This window comes from Oncorhynchus nerka, linkage group LG11, assembly GCF_034236695.1.
Source record: "Oncorhynchus nerka isolate Pitt River linkage group LG11, Oner_Uvic_2.0, whole genome shotgun sequence".
In the NCBI taxonomy this organism is placed as follows: domain Eukaryota; kingdom Metazoa; phylum Chordata; class Actinopteri; order Salmoniformes; family Salmonidae; genus Oncorhynchus; species Oncorhynchus nerka.
The window spans coordinates 16550752-16571788 of NC_088406.1; the positions used below are offsets into that span (position 1 = coordinate 16550752).

A 21037-nucleotide genomic window follows, 5' to 3' on the forward strand; every position below is an offset into this window, starting at 1 on the left:
ACACTATAAAACACTATAAAACATGATTTAACACTATAAAACACGATTTAACACTATAAAACACGATTTAACACTATAAAACATGATTTAACACTATAAAACACGATTTAACACTATAAAACATAAATAAAACTATAAAACATGATTTAACACTATAAAACACTATTTAACACTATAAAACATGATTTAACACTATAAAACATGATTTAACACTATAAAACATGATTTAACACTATAAAACACTATAAAACACGATTTAACACTATAAAACACGATTTAACACTATAAAACATGATTTAACACTATAAAACACGATTTAACACTATAAAACACGATTTAACACTATAAAACACAATTTAACACTATTTAACACTATAAAACACGATTTAACACTATTTAACACTATAAAACACGATTTAACACTATTTAACACTATAAAACATGATTTAACACTATAAAACATGATTTAACACTATAAAACACGATTTAACACTATAAAACACTATTTAACACTATAAAACACTATTTAACACTATAAAACACGATTTAACACTATAAAACATAAATAAAACTATAAAACACGATTTAACACTATAAAACATGATTTAACACTATAAAACACGATTTAACACTATAAAACATGATTTAACACTATAAAACACTATAAAACACTATTTAACACTATAAAACATGGCTAAATGTATTTATAATACGTTATATAATATGATTGGTTTAAAAACTGAAATTGGTGTTGCTAATTATATAAAGTAATGTGCAGTACAGCTGTCTGTCGCTATACTCCCTTCAGCGCCCCCTGGACTGATACTGGTGGCAGTACAGCTGTCTGTCGCTATACTCCCTTCAGCGCCCCCTGGACTGATACTGGTGGCAGTACAGCTGTCTGTCGCTATACTCCCTTCAGCGCCCCCTGGACTGATACTGGTGGCAGTACAGCTGTCTGTCGCTATACTCCCTTCAGCGCCCCCTGGACTGATACTGGTGGCAGTACAGCTGTCTGTCGCTATACTCCCTTCAGCGCCCCCTGGACTGATACTGGTGGCAGTACAGCTGTCTGTCGCTATACTCCCTTCAGCGCCCCCTGGCCTGATACTGGTGGCAGTACAGCTGTCTGTCGCTATACCCCCTTCAGCGCCCCCTGGACTGGTACTGGTGGCAGTACAGCTGTCTGTCTGCTGCTGGGAGGGACCAGGTTCTTCGAAATGATTCGTCATTTATTAATTTAATAAGTTTGTTAGTTTAAAACTACTCTTGGAATCTTACTAACAGCCTAATTAATTCAGTACCAAAACAACATTAAAATATTTTGTCCAGAAAATGATTCTAAAATAATCCAAAGTTGTGCCAAGCCTTTTTAATGTTTCTAGTTCATGGCCAAGAGGCTAAAGGCCATTACTGAACATGCAACTCGGCTGTAATGAAGCAGCCAATGGAAAACAACATGGGGAAAAAATGACCTAAAATCCAATTAGCGGTAAAAGTTTGTTCTAAAGCGCAAATGATGCTCGCTGTTTCATGTGACAGAGGTGACAATCTAATTGGAATGTAAAGATGCAACAACTAGAATGGGTGGCTAATATGACTAGGGATTTGGCCTAGTCAAATAAAGTCAAATAAAGTTGATATGATAACCAACAGAACAGGAGAGAAATGCTGGGCTCAATGGCATGAGGAAGTCTTGAGAAACATGGATGAAATGAGAGGTTGTTGGATATTCCGCTCAAACTAGGCTCTGTATGCGATGTGATAAATAGCCTAAAACAGGTCTACGTGACAAACTAACCAAAATACACAATTTAACTCCACAAAATTAGTCAAATTAACCTACAGATCGATAAGCATGACTTGGAAAATGTATTTTTGGCGGCTAACCAACTAATGGTTAACCGTTAACATCCCTAGAGATGATGACTAATGTGTGCTTATGATTGGCCATGTCAGCTATTCATTCCGTTTCATTAATTGGTCAGAAGGGTCCCTGGAGAAAGCCACGCCCCTCTGACACAAGCTCCGCCCCTGTCACTCATACTGAACATACACACATGACAATCCAGTGGTGCAGTTCTGAGGAATGGCTGCTTGACCCCTCCCAAAAAAGAACACTACCCAGCAGCCCTGTGTGTACGTACCACGCTGGGCAGTAGCCCCTGTGCGGTCTCTCTGAGAGCATCTCGGAGTGAGCGCACGTCAACAACTCCTGCCAGCCGCAGTAAAGCATCCTGGGAGGAAACAGAAACAACAAGAGTTACACACAGAAACAGCAGAATCCTTTATGACACCACACCATAGTGTTTATATGAGGGAACAGAGACACCATACTGTTTATATGAGGGAACAGAGACACCATACTGTTTATATGAGGGAACAGAGACACCATACTGTTTATATGAGGGAATAGAGACACCATACTGTTTATATGAGGGAACAGAGACACCATACTGTTTATATGAGGGAACAGAGACACCATACAGTTTATATGAGGGAACAGAGACACCATACAGTTTATATGAGGGAACAGAGACACCATACTGTTTATATGAGGGAACAGAGACACCATACTGTTTATATGAGGGAATAGAGACACCATACTGTTTATATGAGGGAACAGAGACACCATACTGTTTATATGAGGGAACAGAGACACCATACTGTTTATATGAGGGAACAGAGACACCATACTGTTTATATGAGGGAACAGAGACACCATACTGTTTATATGAGGGAACAGAGACACCATACTGTTTATATGAGGGAATAGAGACACCATACTGTTTATATGAGGGAACAGAGACACCATACTGTTTATATGAGGGAACAGAGACACCATACAGTTTATATGAGGGAACAGAGACACCATACTGTTTATATGAGGGAACAGAGACACCATACTGTTTATATGAGGGAACAGAGACACCATACTGTTTATATGAGGGAACAGAGACACCATACTGTTTATATGAGGGAACAGAGACACCATACTGTTTATATGAGGGAACAGAGACACCATACTGTTTATATGAGGGAATAGAGACACCATACTGTTTATATGAGGGAACAGAGACACCATAGTGTTTATATGAGGGAACAGAGACACCATACTGTTTATATGAGGGAACAGAGACACCATACTGTTTATATGAGGGAACAGAGACACCATACTGTTTATATGAGGGAACAGAGACACCATACTGTTTATATGAGGGAACAGAGACACCATACTGTTTATATGAGGGAACAGAGACACCATACTGTTTATATGAGGGAATAGAGACACCATAGTGTTTATATGAGGGAATAGAGACACCATACTGTTTATATGAGGGAACAGAGACACCATACTGTTTATATGAGGGAACAGAGACACCATACTGTTTATATGAGGGAACAGAGACACCATACTGTTTATATGAGGGAACAGAGACACCATACTGTTTATATGAGGGAACAGAGACACCATACTGTTTATATGAGGGAACAGAGACACCATACTGTTTATATGAGGGAATAGAGACACCATACTGTTTATATGAGGGAACAGAGACACCATACTGTTTATATGAGGGAATAGAGACACCATAGTGTTTATATGAGGGAACAGAGACACCATACTGTTTATATGAGGGAACAGAGACACCATACTGTTTATATGAGGGAATAGAGACACCATAGTGTTTATATGAGGGAACAGAGACACCATACTGTTTATATGAGGGAATAGAGACACCATACTGTTTATATGAGGGAACAGAGACACCATACTGTTTATATGAGGGAATAGAGACACCATACTGTTTATATGAGGGAACAGAGACACCATACTGTTTATATGAGGGAATAGAGACACCATACTGTTTATATGAGGGAACAGAGACACCATACTGTTTATATGAGGGAATAGAGACACCATACTGTTTATATGAGGGAACAGAGACACCATACTGTTTATATGAGGGAACAGAGACACCATACTGTTTATATGAGGGAATAGAGACACCATACTGTTAATATGAGGGAATAGAGACACCCTACTGTTTATATGAGGGAACAGAGACACCCTACTGTTTATATGAGGGAATAGAGACACCATAGTGTTTATATGAGGGAACAGAGACACCATACTGTTTATATGAGGGAATAGAGACACCATACTGTTTATATGAGGGAATAGAGACACCATACTGTTTATATGAGGGAATAGAGACACCCTACTGTTTATATGAGGGAACAGAGACACCATACTGTTTATATGAGGGAATAGAGACACCATACTGTTTATATGAGGGAATAGAGACACCATACTGTTTATATGAGGGAATAGAGACACCATACTGTTTATATGAGGGAATAGAGACACCCTACTGTTTATATGAGGGAACAGAGACACCCTACTGTTTATATGAGGGAATAGAGACACCATACTGTTTATATGAGGGAATAGAGACACCATACTGTTAATATGAGGGAATAGAGACACCCTACTGTTTATATGAGGGAACAGAGACACCCTACTGTTTATATGAGGGAACAGAGACACCCTACTGTTTATATGAGGGAATAGAGACACCATAGTGTTTATATGAGGGAACAGAGACACCATACTGTTTATATGAGGGAATAGAGACACCATACTGTTTATATGAGGGAATAGAGACACCATACTGTTTAATTAGCGGGAAGAGAAGACAGAGTGTCATGTAAAGACAGATAGTGTGACAGCCATATGTAGAGGCAAAAATGATGAACCAGTGTGTGTGTGTGTGTGTGTGTGTGTGTGTGTGTGTGTGTGGGACTGACTTTGAGTGGCACATCCCTTGGAGACACACGCACATACATTCACACACAGCTAAGTCAGTGGGTGTGTGATTGGCTGAAGAATAACCAGGGGAAATCAATCACCTTCTATCGATCTGCAAACCGATTTACTAAAATAGAGCAGAGTGGACAGCTAACACACTGAAACACGCGCGCACGCACATAGAAGGGCTGGGGATTTAGGGAGAAGGGCTGGGGTTTTAGGGAGAGGGGCTGGGGTTTTAGGGAGAGGGGCTGGGGTTTTAGGGAGAGGGGCTGGGGATTTAGGGAGAGGGGCTGGGGTTTTAGGGAGAGGGGCTGGGGATTTAGGGAGAGGGGCTGGGGTTTTAGGGAGAGGGGCTGGGGTTTTAGGGAGAGGGGCTGGGGAATTAGGGAGAGGGGCTGGGGTTTTAGGGAGAGGGGCTGGGGTTTTAGGGAGAGGGGCTGGGGTTTTAGGGAGAAGGGCTGGGGATTTAGGGAGAAGGGCTGGGGATTTAGGGAGAAGGGCTGGGGTTTTAGGGAGAGGGGCTGGGGTTTTAGGGAGAAGGGCTGGGGATTTAGGGACAGGGATGAGGAAACATTAAGAAAACCTGCTCTTTCCATGACAGACTGACCAGGTGAATCCAGGTGAAACCTATGATCCCTTATTGATGTAACTTGTTAAATCCACTACAATCAGTGTAGATGAAGGGGAGGAGACAGGTTAAAGAAGGATTTTTAAGACCGGGGACAATTGAGACATGGATTGTGTATGTGACATTCAGACGGTGAAGACAAGACATGTAAGTGCCTTTGAACGGGGTATGGAATTAGGTCCCGGGTGCACCGGTTTGTGTTGAGAACTGCAACGCTGCTGGGTTTTTCATGCTCTACAGTTTCCTGTGTCTATCAAGAATGGCCCCACTACCCAAAGAACATCCAGCCTAACTGACACAACAGGGAAGCATTGGAGTCAACATGGGCCAGCATCCCTGTGGAACGCTTTCAACACCTTGTAGATTCAACATGGGCCAGCATCCCTGTGGAACGCTTTCAACACCTTGTAGAGTCAACATGGGCCAGCATCCCTGTGGAACGCTTTCAACACCTTGTAGAGTCAACATGGGCCAGCATCCCTGTGGAACGCTTTCAACACCTTGTAGAGTCAACATGGACCAGCATCCCTGTGGAACGCTTTCAACACCTTGTAGAGTCAACATGGACCAGCATCCCTGTGGAACGCTTTCAACACCTTGTAGAGTCAACATGGACCAGCATCCCTGTGGAACGCTTTCAACACCTTGTAGAGTCAACATGGGCCAGCATCCCTGTGGAACGCTTTCAACACCTTGTAGAGTCAACATGGACCAGCATCCCTGTGGAACGCTTTCAACACCTTGTAGAGTCAACATGGACCAGCATCCCTGTGGAACGCTTTCAACACCTTGTAGAGTCAACATGGACCAGCATCCCTGTGGAAAGCTTTCAACACCTTGTAGCGTCAACATGGGCCAGCATCCCTGTGGAACGCTTTCAACACCTTGTAGAGTCAACATGGACCAGCATCCCTGTGGAACGCTTTCAACACCTTGTAGAGTCAACATGGGCCGGCATCCCTGTGGAACGCTTTCAACACCTTGTAGAGTCAACATGGACCGGCATCCCTGTGGAACGCTTTCAACACCTTGTAGAGTCAACATGGACCGGCATCCCTGTGGAACGCTTTCAACACCTTGTAGAGTCAACATGGACCAGCATCCCTGTGGAACGCTTTCAACACCTTGTAGAGTCAACATGGACCAGCATCCCTGTGGAACACTTTCAACACCTTGTAGATTCAACATGGGCCAGCATCCCTGTGGAACGCTTTCAACACCTTGTAGAGTCAACATGGGCCAGCATCCCTGTGGAACGCTTTCAACAACTTGTAGAGTCAACATGGGCCAGCATCCCTGAGGAACGCTTTCAACACCTTGTAGAGTTCCTGTCCTGATCAATTGAGGCTGTTCTGATGGCAAAAGGGGTTGGGGGGTGCAGCTCTGGTGCAGTGTAGAGGTGAAAGATAAATGACTGTAACTCTGGTGCAGTGTAGAGGTGAAAGATAAATGACTGTAACTCTGGTGCAGTGTAGAGGTGAAAGATAAATGACTAACTCTGGTGCAGTGTAGAGGTGAAAGATAAATGACTGTAACTCTGGTGCAGTGTAGAGGTGAAAGATAAATGACTAACTCTGGTGCAGTGTAGAGGTGAAAGATAAATGACTGTAACTCTGGTGCAGTGTAGAGGTGAAAGATAAATGACTGTAACTCTGGTGCAGTGTAGAGGTGAAAGATAAATGACTAACTCTGGTGCAGTGTAGAGGTGAAAGATAAATGACTGTAACTCTGGTGCAGTGTAGAGGTGAAAGATAAATGACTGTAACTCTGGTGCAGTGTAGAGGTGAAAGATAAATGACTGTAACTCTGGTGCAGTGTAGAGGTGAAAGATAAATGACTAACTCTGGTGCAGTGTAGAGGTGAAAAGATAAATGACTGTAACTCTGGTGCAGTGTAGAGGTGAAAGATAAATGACTGTAACTCTGGTGCAGTGTAGAGGTGAAAGATAAATGACTGTAACTCTGGTGCAGTGTAGAGGTGAAAGATAAATGACTGTAACTCTGGTGCAGTGTAGAGGTGAAAGATAAATGACTGTAACTCTGGTGCAGTGTAGAGGTGAAAGATAAATGACTGTAACTCTGGTGCAGTGTAGAGGTGAAAAGATAAATGACTGTAACTCTGGTGCAGTGTAGAGGTGAAAAGATAAATGACTGTAACTCTGGTGCAGTGTAGAGGTGAAAGATAAATGACTGTAACTCTGGTGCAGTGTAGAGGTGAAAGATAAATGACTGTAACTCTGGTGCAGTGTAGAGGTGAAAGATAAATGACTGTAACTCTGGTGCAGTGTAGAGGTGAAAGATAAATGACTGTAACTCTGGTGCAGTGTAGAGGTGAAAGATAAATGACTGTAACTCTGGTGCAGTGTAGAGGTGAAAGATACATGACTGTAACTCTGGTGCAGTGTAGAGGTGAAAGATAAATGACTGTAACTCTGGTGCAGTGTAGAGGTGAAAGATAAATGACTGTAACTCTGGTGCAGTGTAGAGGTGAAAAGATAAATGACTGTAACTCTGGTGCAGTGTAGAGGTGAAAGATAAATGACTGTAACTCTGGTGCAGTGTAGAGGTGAAAAGATAAATGACTGTAACTCTGGTGCAGTGTAGAGGTGAAAAGATAAATGACTGTAACTCTGGTGCAGTGTAGAGGTGAAAAGATAAATGACTGTAACTCTGGTGCAGTGTAGAGGTGAAAAGATAAATGACTGTAACTCTGGTGCAGTGTAGAGGTGAAAAGATAAATGTAGTTCTAAAGTACTAGGGGTCATACACTACAGCCAGATTAGACAGTAGCGACACATTATTATTCTGTAAAAAGAGAGAGAACGGGGGAGGAAAAGAGAGATAGAGAAAGACAAACAGATAAAGAGAGGGGGGGTGTTTAATTATTCTGATCACTGGCGTCCTTCAAATGTCAGAGCACTCAGTGTGATTAATATAGCTCGATGAGAGGGCAACAGGGTCTGCACAGAGAGAGACAGAGAGACGGGTAAGGGGAGAGGGAGAGGGCGAACGGGAAGGATGGAACGAAGGAGGGAGGGGAAAGAGAGAGAGGGATTCGAGAGGGGAGGTAGAAATGGTTAAATAAGGTAGGTAAAGAAGGAGGGGAGAAAAAGAGAAGAGATGAGAGAGGAGAAGGGAGAGAGGGAAAGAAGAGTCAGCTGGTCCTGAGGGTCAGAACACCTGCTCTACAAATCACTACTCCAACCAAATGATAACACACTAATTCCACTTGCTTCCTTATTGTAGATGTGTGAAGAGTGCACATCAGCACACATCAAATCACATTTTATTTGTTACATTCTTTGTAAACAACAGGCGTAGACTAACAGTGAAATGCATGTCAATCAATAAAATGTATTTATCAAGCCCTTTTTACATCAACACATGTCACAGTGTCACAAAGTGCTGTACAGAAACCCAGCCTAAACCCCCAAACAGCAAGCAATGCAGGTGTAGAAGCACGGTGGCTTGGAATAACTCCCTAGAAAGGCCAGAACCTAGGAAGAAACCTAGAGAGGAACCAGGCTCTGATGGGTGGCCAGTTGTGACGAGTGCGCTGACAGTCGGGAAGCAAGTTCAGGGAGTGAGTGTTCTAACAAATAAAATGAACACAAAACACACTGACGTGAAAACAGAGTCAATATCACCTGAGGAAAGAACCAAGGGGAGTGACAGATATAGGGAAGATAATCAAGGAGGTGGTGGAGTCAAGGTGAGTGTCATGAGACAGAGTCAATATCACCTGAGGAAAGAACCAAGGGGAGTGACAGATATAGGGAAGATAATCAAGGAGGTGGTGGAGTCAAGGTGAGTGTCATGAGACAGAGTCAATATCACCTGAGGAAAGAACCAAGGGGAGTGACAGATATATGGAAGATAATCAAGGAGGTGGTGGAGTCAAGGTGAGTGTCATGAGGCGCAGGTGCGCGAGACGATGGTGACAGGTGTGCGGGACAATCAGCAGCCTGATGAGGCCGGAGAGGGAGTATACATAATACCAGTCCTCTTCTGGCTGTGCTGGGTGGAGATTATAACAGAACATGGCCAAGATGTTCAAACGTTCATAGATGACCAGCTGGGTCAAATAATAATAATCACAGTGATTGTAGAGGGTGCAACAGGTCAGCACCTCAGGAGTAAATGTCAGTTGGCTTTTCATAGCCGAATATTCAGAGTTAGAGACAGCAGGTGTGATAGAAAGAGAGAGTAGAAAACAGCAGATATGGGACAAGGTAGCACATCCAGTGAACAGGTCCATAGCTGCAGGCAGAGCAGTTGAAACTGGAGCAGCAGCACAACCAGGTGGACAGGGGACAGCAAGGAGTCATCAGGCCATGTAGTCCTGAGGCATGATCAATCAATCAATCAAATGTATTTATAAAGCCCTTCTTACATAATCTGATATATCAAAGTGCTGTATAGAAACCCAGCTTAAAACCCCAAACAGCAAGCAATGCAGGTCTAGAAGCACGGTGGCTAGGAAAAACTCCCTAGAAAGGCCAGAACCTAGGAAGAAACCTAGAGAGGAACCAGGCTATGAGGGGTGGCCAGTCCTCTTCTGGCTGTGCCGGGTGGAGATTATAACAGAACATGGCCAAGATGTTCAAATGTTTATGGATGACCAGCAGGGTCAAATAATAATAATCACAGTGGTTGTAGAGGATGCAACAGGTCAGCACCTCAGGAGTAAATGTCAGTTGGCTTTTCATAGCCGATCATTCAGAGTATCTCTACCGCTCCTGCTGTCTCTAGAGAGTTGAAAACAGCAGGTCTGAGACAGGTAGCACGTCCGGGGAACAGATCAGGGTTCCATTGCCACTGAGTGTACTAACCATAGCATTAATAGAACATCATATGTGATATCATTTCTGTCTCTATTGTACTGACTCTATTGTATTGTACTGCTCCTAGGGCTCAGGTCCTCAGGGAGGGGAGGGAGAGAGAATTAGAGGGAGCATACTTACATTCACACAGGACACCAGATAGAACAGACTGACCCTAGCCCACCAACACATAAACTAGTGCAGCATAGATACTGGAGGCTGAGACAGGAGGGGTCGGGAGACACTGTGGCCCAGTCCAACAATACCCCCGGACAGGGCCAACCAGGCAGTATATAAAGACTTAAAGGTTGAGACAGAATCTACGTTTCTCACATGGATAGGCAGACCATTCAATACAAAAGGAGCTCTATATAGCCCTGCCTCTAGCCGTTTGCTTAGAAATAATAGGGACAATAAGCAGGCCTGAGTCTTGTGACCATAGCATACATGAAGGTATGTACAGCAGGGTCCAGAGAGAGATCAAAAGAGAGATCAGGGTCCAAAGTAACGCAGAGGTTTGATTTGAGACAACTGTACAACCATCAAGATTAATTGATCCAACAGAAGATCTCTTTGTTTCTTGGGAGTTCAAAAAGTAAATAATTTGCCACCATCCACTTCCTTATGTCTGAAACACAGGCTTCCAGGGTAGGAAATGTTGGGGATTCACCATGTTTCATCGAAATGTACACCTGTGTATCGTCCGCAAAGCAGTGTAAGTTAACATTATGTTACCGAATCACATCACCAAGAGGTAAAATATATAGTTAAAACAATAGTGGTCCTAAAACGGAACCTTGAGGAACACTGACATTTACAGTTGATTTGTCAGAGGACAAACCATCCACAGAGACGAACTGATATCTTTCCAACAGATAAACTCTAAACCAGGTCAGAACTTGTCCATGTAGACCAATTTGGGTTTCCAATCTCTCCAAATAATGTGCTGATCGATGGTGTCAAAAGCAGGACTAAGGTCCAGGAGCACGAGGACAGATGCAGAAACTTGGTCTGACACCAACGAAAGGTAATTTACCACCTCCACGAGTCTCAGTGCTTTGAAAGGGTCTGAAACCAGACTGAAGCGTTTCGTATACATTGTTTGCCTTCAGGAAGGCAGTGAGTTCCTGCGCAAGTTCTTTTTCTAAAATGTTTAAAATGATTCGATATATGTCAATTGTTTTTTACATTTTCTGGGTCAGGGTTCCACTTTTTCAAGAGAGGCCACATTTAGTGAGTTTGGTACACATCTGGTGGATAGGGAGCCATTCATTATGTTCAACATAGGAGGGCCAAGCACAGCAAGCAGCTCTTTCTGTAGTTTAGATGGAATATGGTCCAGTATGCAGCTTGAAGGTTTAGAGGCCATGACTATTTCCATGAATGTGTCAAGAGATATAGATAAAAAAAACTTTAGTGTCCCCATTGATCCAAAGGTCCTGGCAGTGTTGTGCAGAATCAGGACAACTGAGCTTGGGAGGAATACACAGATTCAAAGGAGTCCGTAATTTTGTTTCTAATGATCATGATCTTTCCGTCGTAGAAGTTCATGAATTTATTACTGCTGAAGTGGAAGCCATCCTCTCTTGGGGAATGCTGGTGGGTCTGTGGACTTTTCCATGTGAATATTAAAGTCACCAAAAATTGGAATATTAACTGCCATGACTACAAGGTACGATAGGAATTCAGGGAACTCAGTGAGGAACGCTGTATACGACCCAGAAGGCCTGTAAACAGTAGCTATAAAAAGTGATTGAGTAGGCTGCATAGATTTTATGACTAGAAGCTCAAAAGATGAAAATGCAGTCATTGTTTAACAATGAATGTCTGCAACACCTCTGCCTTTGCGGGATGCATGGGGATATGGCGACTAGTGTAACCAGGAGGTGAGGCCTCATTTAACACAGTAAATTCATCAGGCTTAAGCCATGTTTCAGTCAGGCCAATCACATCAAGACTATGATCAGTGATTAGTTCATTGACTATAACTGCCTTGGAAGTGAGGGATCTAACATTAAGTAGCCCTATTTTGAGATGTGAGATATCACAATCTCTTTCAATAAAGGCAGGAATGGAGGTCTTTATTCCAGTGAGATTACTAAAGCAAACACTGGCATGTTTAGTTTTGCTCAACCTAGATCTAGGCACAGACACGGTCTCAATGGGGATAGCTGAGCTGTCTACACTGAAAATGTTAGTGGTAGACTCCACTAAACTGTCAGACTGGCTGTCTATGTTCGTAGAGAAGATGAGAGCTCCCCTCCAGCTAGGATAGAGTCCATCACTCCTCAACAGGCCAGGCTTGGTCCTGTTTGTGGATGAGTCCCATAAAGAGGGACAATTATCTACAAATTCTTTATTTTGGGGGCAGGTTTCAACCAGCAATTGAGGTCGCGAGACTCTGCTGTAGAGCTCATCACTTCCCCTAACAGCAGTATGTGTGTGTCGGGGAGAAAGAGAAGATGCTGAATATATCCATAAATTATACTACTTATAAGCTGGATTTTAGATGTCCCACAGTGAACCAGGAGTCAGAGATCAAATGCTGCCATTTCAGATTACCCCAAACTCTGAGCGTTTAACATTAAAGATTGTGTGTGTGCATGCGTGCGTGTGTGTGTTAGTGCTGAGCGATTACTGCTTTTTGAGGTCGGTTCGATTCGATTATTAAAAAATAATCACTGTTTTTGATTTTGGTTTCAAATTTCTCTGCCTAAGTACGCTGCAGAGCTGTTTGACAAAATACTTTTACTTGTTTCAAGAACTGTCTCTGTCCCTCTTGTCGTTGTGTTGTGTACATTCCTCTCTCAAGCAGTCTATGTTGTCTGTGTGTATCTAACATAACGTATCAGGCGTAAAAGTGTGTTGTGAATTATTTAATTTCTCTCTAAAGAAATACTGCACTGGGCTGTAAAAAAAAAGTATTTGAACAGAAGTAGGTTAATTAGTTGTATAATAACTGAAAATATGAAATGTTGGTTAATCGCTCAGTACTAGTGTGCGTGCATCCGTGCATGGGCAGTACTATAGCAGATGGTACTATAGCAGATGGTACTATAGCAGATTGACACATGCATGCACATATTTACACTAACTGTAGGCTGCTGTAACTCAGGGAGACAAACACAGGAACAGGTTATGTATTGAAGGGCATGTTGGGACTATACGCAGGGAGGGAGGGAGGGAGGGTCAGGTCCATAGCTACAGTACAGCATGTCTCCCCCAGGCACGAGGCTCTGAGCAGCTTATTACATATGATTAAATAGGATTAGATATGATGAAATATGATCACTCAATCAACCTGTAAGAAACCCTCTGTAATGAACCTGGATCTGTGCTGTGCCTGTGTGTGTGTGTGTGTGTGTGTGTGACTGTGTGTCTGCAACTGTGTGTGTGTATTCGAATGAATGTGTGTCTGTGTGTGTGTTTGTTGCTCTCTACGTCTGGAGATCTTAATGAACCTTGTACGTTCCCCACCGTAAAGCTCCCTCACCCAGAACATGGTCATTGCCATAACACCCCCATTACATAACACCTAATTACCATAACACCCCCATTACACAACACCCCCATTACATAACACCCCCATTACCATAACACCTCCATTACCATAGCACCCCCATTACATAGCACCTCCATTACCATAACACCCCCATTACACAACACCCCCATTACATAACACCCCCATTACATAACACCCCCATTACCATAACACCCCCCCATTACACAACACCCCCATTACACAACACCCCCCCATTGCATAACACCCCCATTACCATAACATCTCCATTACCATAGCACCCCCATTACATAACACCCCCATTACATAACACCCCCATTACCATAACACATTCATTACCATAACACCCTCATTACCATAACACCCTCATTACCATAACACGCCCATTACCATAACACCTCCATTACCATAGCACCCCCATTACATAACACCCCCATTACCATAACACCCCATTACCATAACACCTCCATTACCATAACACCCCATTACATAACACCCACATTACCATAACACCCCAATTACCATAACACCTCCATTACCATACCACCCCATTACCATAACACCCCCACCCCATCTCCATTACCATAGCACCCCCATTACATAACACCCCCATTACCATTACATAATTACCACCCCCTCATTACCATAACACCCTCATTACCATAACACCCGCATTATCATAACATCCTCATTACCATAACACCCGTATTACGTGACACCTTCATTACCATAACACACGTAATACCATAACACCCTCATTACATAACACCCTCATTACCATAACCTCTGCATTATCATAACACCCCCATTACCACAACACCCCCATTACATAACACCCCCATTACCATACCACCCCCATTACATAACACCCCTATTACCATACCACCCCCATTACATAACACCCCTATTACCATACCACCCCCATTACATAACACCCCTATTACCATAACACTGTCATTCCACAGGGAAAGAAGATTGTCAGATTAATATGTTGTGACACTTAACGGTGCATTTAAGGGAACAGAGTACAGTCTCTTTCTTTCTTTAAACACATAAACACACAGATAAACAGGTACATTGAGCAGAGTGGGCTGGTTGGTGATGCTGTGGTCCTGGCTGTTATTCCAACAGAGCCGCATCTCCAGTAGCACACAAACACTGGAGACACATGCACTGTAGAATACAGCCAGACCTGAGAGACCAGCGACACACTCACGTACAAACACACACACACACACACACACACACACACACACACACACTAGTGATGCGCGGGTTGACATAGTCCCCTCAGTTATATCTGCGGGGTGGATGGATTTAGGGTTATTCAATATTGTGTGGCTTAAAGGGCGGGTGGGTGGTGGACGGGTGGGTGGTGGACGGGTGGGTGGTGGACGGGTTGAATAAAGAGAAACAATACCTTAAAAAATCCACACATTTTAAAATGTTGTGCCATTTATAAAAATTAGGCAAAAAAAGAAACGTCCTCTCACTGTCAACGGTGTTAATTTTCAGCAAACTTAACATGTGTAAATATTTGTATGAACATAACAAGATTCAGCAACTGAGACATAAACTGAACAAGTTCCACAGACATGTGACAAACATAAATGGAATAATGTGTCCCTGAACAAAGGGGGGTCAAAATCCAAAAGTAACAGTCAGTATCTGGTGTGGCCACCAGCTGCATCAAGTACTGCAGTGCATCTCCTCCTCATGGACTGCACCAGACTTGCCAGTTCTTGCTGTGAGATGTTACCCCACTCTTCCACCAAGGCACCTGCAAGTTCCCGGGTATTTCTGGGGGGAATGGCCCTAGTCCTCACCCTCCAATCCAACAGGTCCCAGACGTGCTCAATGGGATTGAGATCCGGGATCTTCGCTGGCCATGGCAGAACACTGACTTGCAGGAAATCACGCACAGAACAAGCAGTATGGCTGGTGGCATTGTCATGCTGGAGGGTCATGTCAGGATGAGCCTGCAGGAAGGGTACCACATGAGGTAGGAGGATGTCTTCCCTGTAACGCACAGCGTTGAGATTGCCTGCAATGACAACAAGCTCAGTCTGATGACGCTGTGACACACTGCCCCAGACCATGACGGACCCTCCACCAACAAATCGATCCTGCTCCAGAGTACAGGCCTCGGTGTAACGCTCATTCCTTCGACGATAAACGCGAATCCGACCATCGCCCCTGGTGAGACAAAACCGTGACTCGTCAGTGAAGAGCACTTTTTGCCAGTCCTGTCTGGTCCAGCGACGGTGGGTTTGTGCCCATAGGCGACGTTGTTGCCAGTGATGTCTGGTGAGGACCTGCCTTACAACTGGCCTTCAAGCCCTCAGACCAGCCTCTCTCAGCCTATTGCGGACAGTCTGAGCACTGATGGAGGGATTGTGCGTTCCTGGTGTAACTCGGGCAGTTGTTGTTGCCATCCTGTATCTGTCCCACAGGTGTAATGTTCGGATGGACCGATCCTGTGCAGGTGTTGTTACACGTGGTCTGCCACTGCGAGGACGATCAGCTGTCCGTCCTGTCTCTCTGTAGCGATGTCTTAGTGTATTTTTTGCCCTGGCCACATCTGCAGCCCAATAGCCTACACAACCAATCGATAGCCAAATAGCCTACACAACCAATCGATAGCCAAATAGCCTACACAACCAATCGATAGCCAAATAGCCTACACAACCAATCGATAGGCAACTAGCCTACACAATCAATCGATAGCGAAATAGCCTACACAACCAATCGATAGCCAAATAGCCTACACAACCAATCGATGGCCAAATAGCCTACACAACCAATCGATAGCCAAATAGCCTACACAACCAATCGATAGCCAAATAGCCTACACAACCAATCGATAGCCAAATAGCCTACACAACCAATCGATAGCCAAATAGCCTACACAACCAATCGATAGTCAAATAGCCTACACAACCAATCGATAGTCAAATAGCCTACACAACCAATCGATAGCCAAATAGCCTACACAACCAATCGATAGCCAAATAGCTTACACAACCAATCGATAGCCAAATAGCCTACACAACCAATCAATAGCGAAATACCCTACACAACCAATCGATAGTCAAATAGCCTACACAACCAATCGATAGCCAAATAGCCTACACAACCAATCGATAGTCAAATAGCCTACACAACCAATCGATAGCCATATAGCCTACACAACCAATCGATAGTCAAATAGCCTACACAACCAATCAATAGCCATATAGCTTACACAACCAATCAATAGCCAAATAGCCTACACAACCAACATAACTCGGGCAGTTGTTGTTGCCATCCTGTATCTGTCCCACAGGTGTAATGTTCGGATGGACCGATCCTGTGCAGGTGTTGTTACACGTGGTCTGCCACTGCGAGGACGATCAGCTGTCCGTCCTGTCTCTCTGTAGTGATGTCTTAGTGTATTTTTTGCCCTGGCCACATCTGCAGCCAAATAGCCTACACAACCAATCGATAGCCATATAGCCTACACAACCAATCGATAGCCAAATAGCCTACACAACCAATCGATAGCCATATAGCCTACACAACTAATCAATGGCCATATAGCCTACACAACCAATCGATAGCCATATAGCCTACACAACCAATTGATGGCCATATAGCCTACACAACCAATCGATGGCCATATAGCCTACAACACCAATCGATGGCCATATAGCCTACACACCCAATCGTTAGCCATATAGCCTACACAACCAATCGATAGCCATATAGCCTACACAACCAATCGATAGCCATATAGCCTACACAACCAACTGATAGCCATATAGCCTACACAACCAATCGATAGCCATATAGCCTACACAACCAATCGATAGCCATATAGCTTACACAACCAATCGATAGCCATATAGCCTACACAACCAACCGATAGCCATATAGCCTACACAACCAATCGATAGCCATATAGCCTACACAACCAATCGATAGCCATATAGCTTACACAACCAATCGATAGCCATATAGCTTACACAACCAATGGATAGCCATATAGCCTACACAACCAATCGATAGTCATATAGCCTACACAACCAACCGATAGCCATATAGCCTACACAACCAACCGATAGCCATATAGCCTACACAACCAATCGATAGCCATATAGCCTACACAACCAATCGATAGCCATATAGCTTACACAACCAATCGATAGCCATATAGCCTACACAACCAATCGATAGCCATATAGCCTACACAACCAACTGATAGCCATATAGCCTACACAACCAATCGATAGCCATATAGCCTACACAACCAATCGATAGCCATATAGCTTACACAACCAATCGATAGCCATATAGCCTACACAACCAACCGATAGCCATATAGCCTACACAACCAATCGATAGCCATATAGCCTACACAACCAACCGATAGCCATATAGCCTACACAACCAATCGATAGCCATATAGCCTACACAACCAATGGATAGCCATATAGCTTACACAACCAATGGATAGCCATATAGCCTACACAACCAATCGATAGTCATATAGCCTACACAACCAACCGATAGCCATATAGCCTACACAACCAACCGATAGCCATATAGCCTACACAACCAATCGATAGCCATATAGCCTACACAACCAACCGATAGCCATATAGCCTACACAACCAATCGATAGCCATATAGCCTACACAACCAACCGATAGCCATATAGCCTACACAACCAACCGATAGCCATATAGCCTACACAACCAATCGATAGCCATATAGCCTACACAACCAAAAGATAGCCATATAGCCTACACAACCAATTGATAGCCATATAGCCTACGCAACCAATCGATAGCCATATAGCCTACGCAACCAATCGATAGCCATATAGCCTACGCAACCAATCGATAGCCATATAGCCTACACAACCAATCGATAGCCATATAGCCTACACAACCAACCGATAGCCATATAGCCTACACAACCACAAGCCATATAGCCTACACAACCAATCGATAGCCATATAGCCCACACAACCAACCGATAGCCATATAGCCTACACAACCAACCGATAGCCATATAGCCTACACAACCAATCGATAGCCATATAGCCTACACAACCAATCGATAGCCATATAGCCTACACAACCAATGGATAGCCATATAGCCTACACAACCAATCGATAGCCATGTAGCCTACACAACCAATCGATAGCCATGTAGCCTACACAACCAACCGATAGCCATGTAGCCTACACAACCAACCGATAGCCATGTAGCCTACACAACCAACCGATAGTCATGTAGCCTACACAACCAACCGATAGTCATATAGCCTACACAACCAACCGATAGCCATATAGCCTACACAACCAACCGATAGCCATATAGCCTACACAACCAATCGATAGCCATATAGCCTACACAACCAACCGATAGCCATATAGCCTACACAACCAATCGATAGCCATATAGCCTACACAACCAATCGATAGCCATATAGCCTACACAACCAATCGATAGCCATATAGCCTACACAACCAATCGATAGCCATATAGCCTACACAACCAACCGATAGCCATATAGCCTACACAACCAATCGATAGCCATATAGCCTACACAACCAAAAGATAGCCATATAGCCTACACAACCAATCGATAGCCATATAGCCTACACAACCAATCGATAGCCATATAGCCTACACAACCAATCGATAGCCATATAGCCTACACAACCAACCGATAGCCATATAGCCTACACAACCAATCGATAGCCATATAGCCTACACAACCAACCGATAGCCATATAGCCTACACAACCAATCGATAGCCATATAGCCTACACAACCAATCGATAGCCATATAGCCTACACAACCAATCGATAGCCATATAGCCCACACAACCAACCGATAGCCATATAGCCCACACAACCAACCGATAACCATATAGCCTACACAACCAATCGATAGCCATATAGCCTACACAACCAACCGATAGCCATACAGCCTACACAACCAATCGATAGCCATATAGCCTACACAACCAATCGATAGCCATATAGCCTACACAACCAATCGATAGCCATATAGCCTACACAACCAACCGATAGCCATATAGCCTACACAACCAATCGATAGTCATATAGCCTACACAACCAATCGATAGCCATATAGCCTACACAACCAACCGATAGCCATATAGCCTACACAACCAATCAATAGCCATATAGCCTACACAACCAACCGATAGCCATATAGCCTACACAACCAACCGATAGCCATATAGCCTACACAACCAATCGATAGCCATATAGCCTACACAACCAATCGATAGCCATATAGCCTACACAACCAACCGATAGCCATATAGCCTACACAACCAACCGATAGTCATATAGCCTACACAACCAACCGATAGTCATATAGCCTACACAACCAATCGATAGCCATATAGCCTACACAACCAATCGATAGCCATATAGCCTACACAACCAACCGATAGCCATATAGCCTACACAACCAACCGATAGCCATATAGCCTACACAACCAATCGATAGCCATATAGCCTACACAACCAATCGATAGCCATATAGCCTACACAACCAATCGATAGCCATATAGCCTACACAACCAATCGATAGCCATATAGCCTACACAACCAATCGATAGCCATATAGCCTACACAACCAATCGATAGCCATATAGCCTACCAAAGTCCTCTGATAATACTAATCCCGTGTGAATCGACATCCCTTTGTTTTGAGAGAAATATCTGCGTTTTGTAGGTGTTGCTCGCCGTTTCAGCAATAAAACAATAACTAGCTTATATATGAACTTCCACAGTGAATGCTTTTGTTTATATGTTTTGTGCAAATGAATTGAACATCACCAAATGCATCTTTAAAAGATATTGCACCTATTTAATGCAACCCTTGCTGTTAATAGATCACAAACACACAAAAAAACAGCGAGAACTGAGCTTAACGTTTGGAACAAATTCTCTTTCTCACCCATAGAATAAAAACACATATCTATTTCAAGTTCACTGTTTAGCTCACATCTGAATGCTGGGGGGAATTTAGGAATCTTCTAAAATATCCTATTGACACACTTCCTCAATTCAAGTATTATGGTGACACTTTACCAAAGATGGTTTGGTTTAGAAACCTGTGAACCACTCGAGTAATCAGTGTAGCCTGTTATTGCCTGGACTTGTTGAAATATCTTCTCACTTCTCACCTAGAAAAAACCCTCTGGGCTTTCATCAGAACTG

At 43.4% G+C, this 21037-nt stretch overlaps 1 protein-coding gene across 1 annotated transcript in view; it reads right to left on the bottom strand.

The window, feature by feature from the left end:
• Nucleotides 1-4826, bottom strand: part of LOC115115346 (cGMP-dependent 3',5'-cyclic phosphodiesterase-like) — an 88594-nt gene extending 83768 nt beyond the window's left edge. The window contains exons 1-2 of the mRNA XM_065024043.1: nt 4813-4826; nt 2148-2286 (exon numbers count right to left, since the gene is read on the bottom strand). Coding sequence (XP_064880115.1) covers nt 2148-2286; nt 4813-4826 — 153 coding nt within the window. The remainder of the gene's footprint in view (nt 1-2147; nt 2287-4812) is intronic.
• Nucleotides 4827-21037: the final 16211 nt, after the last annotated feature.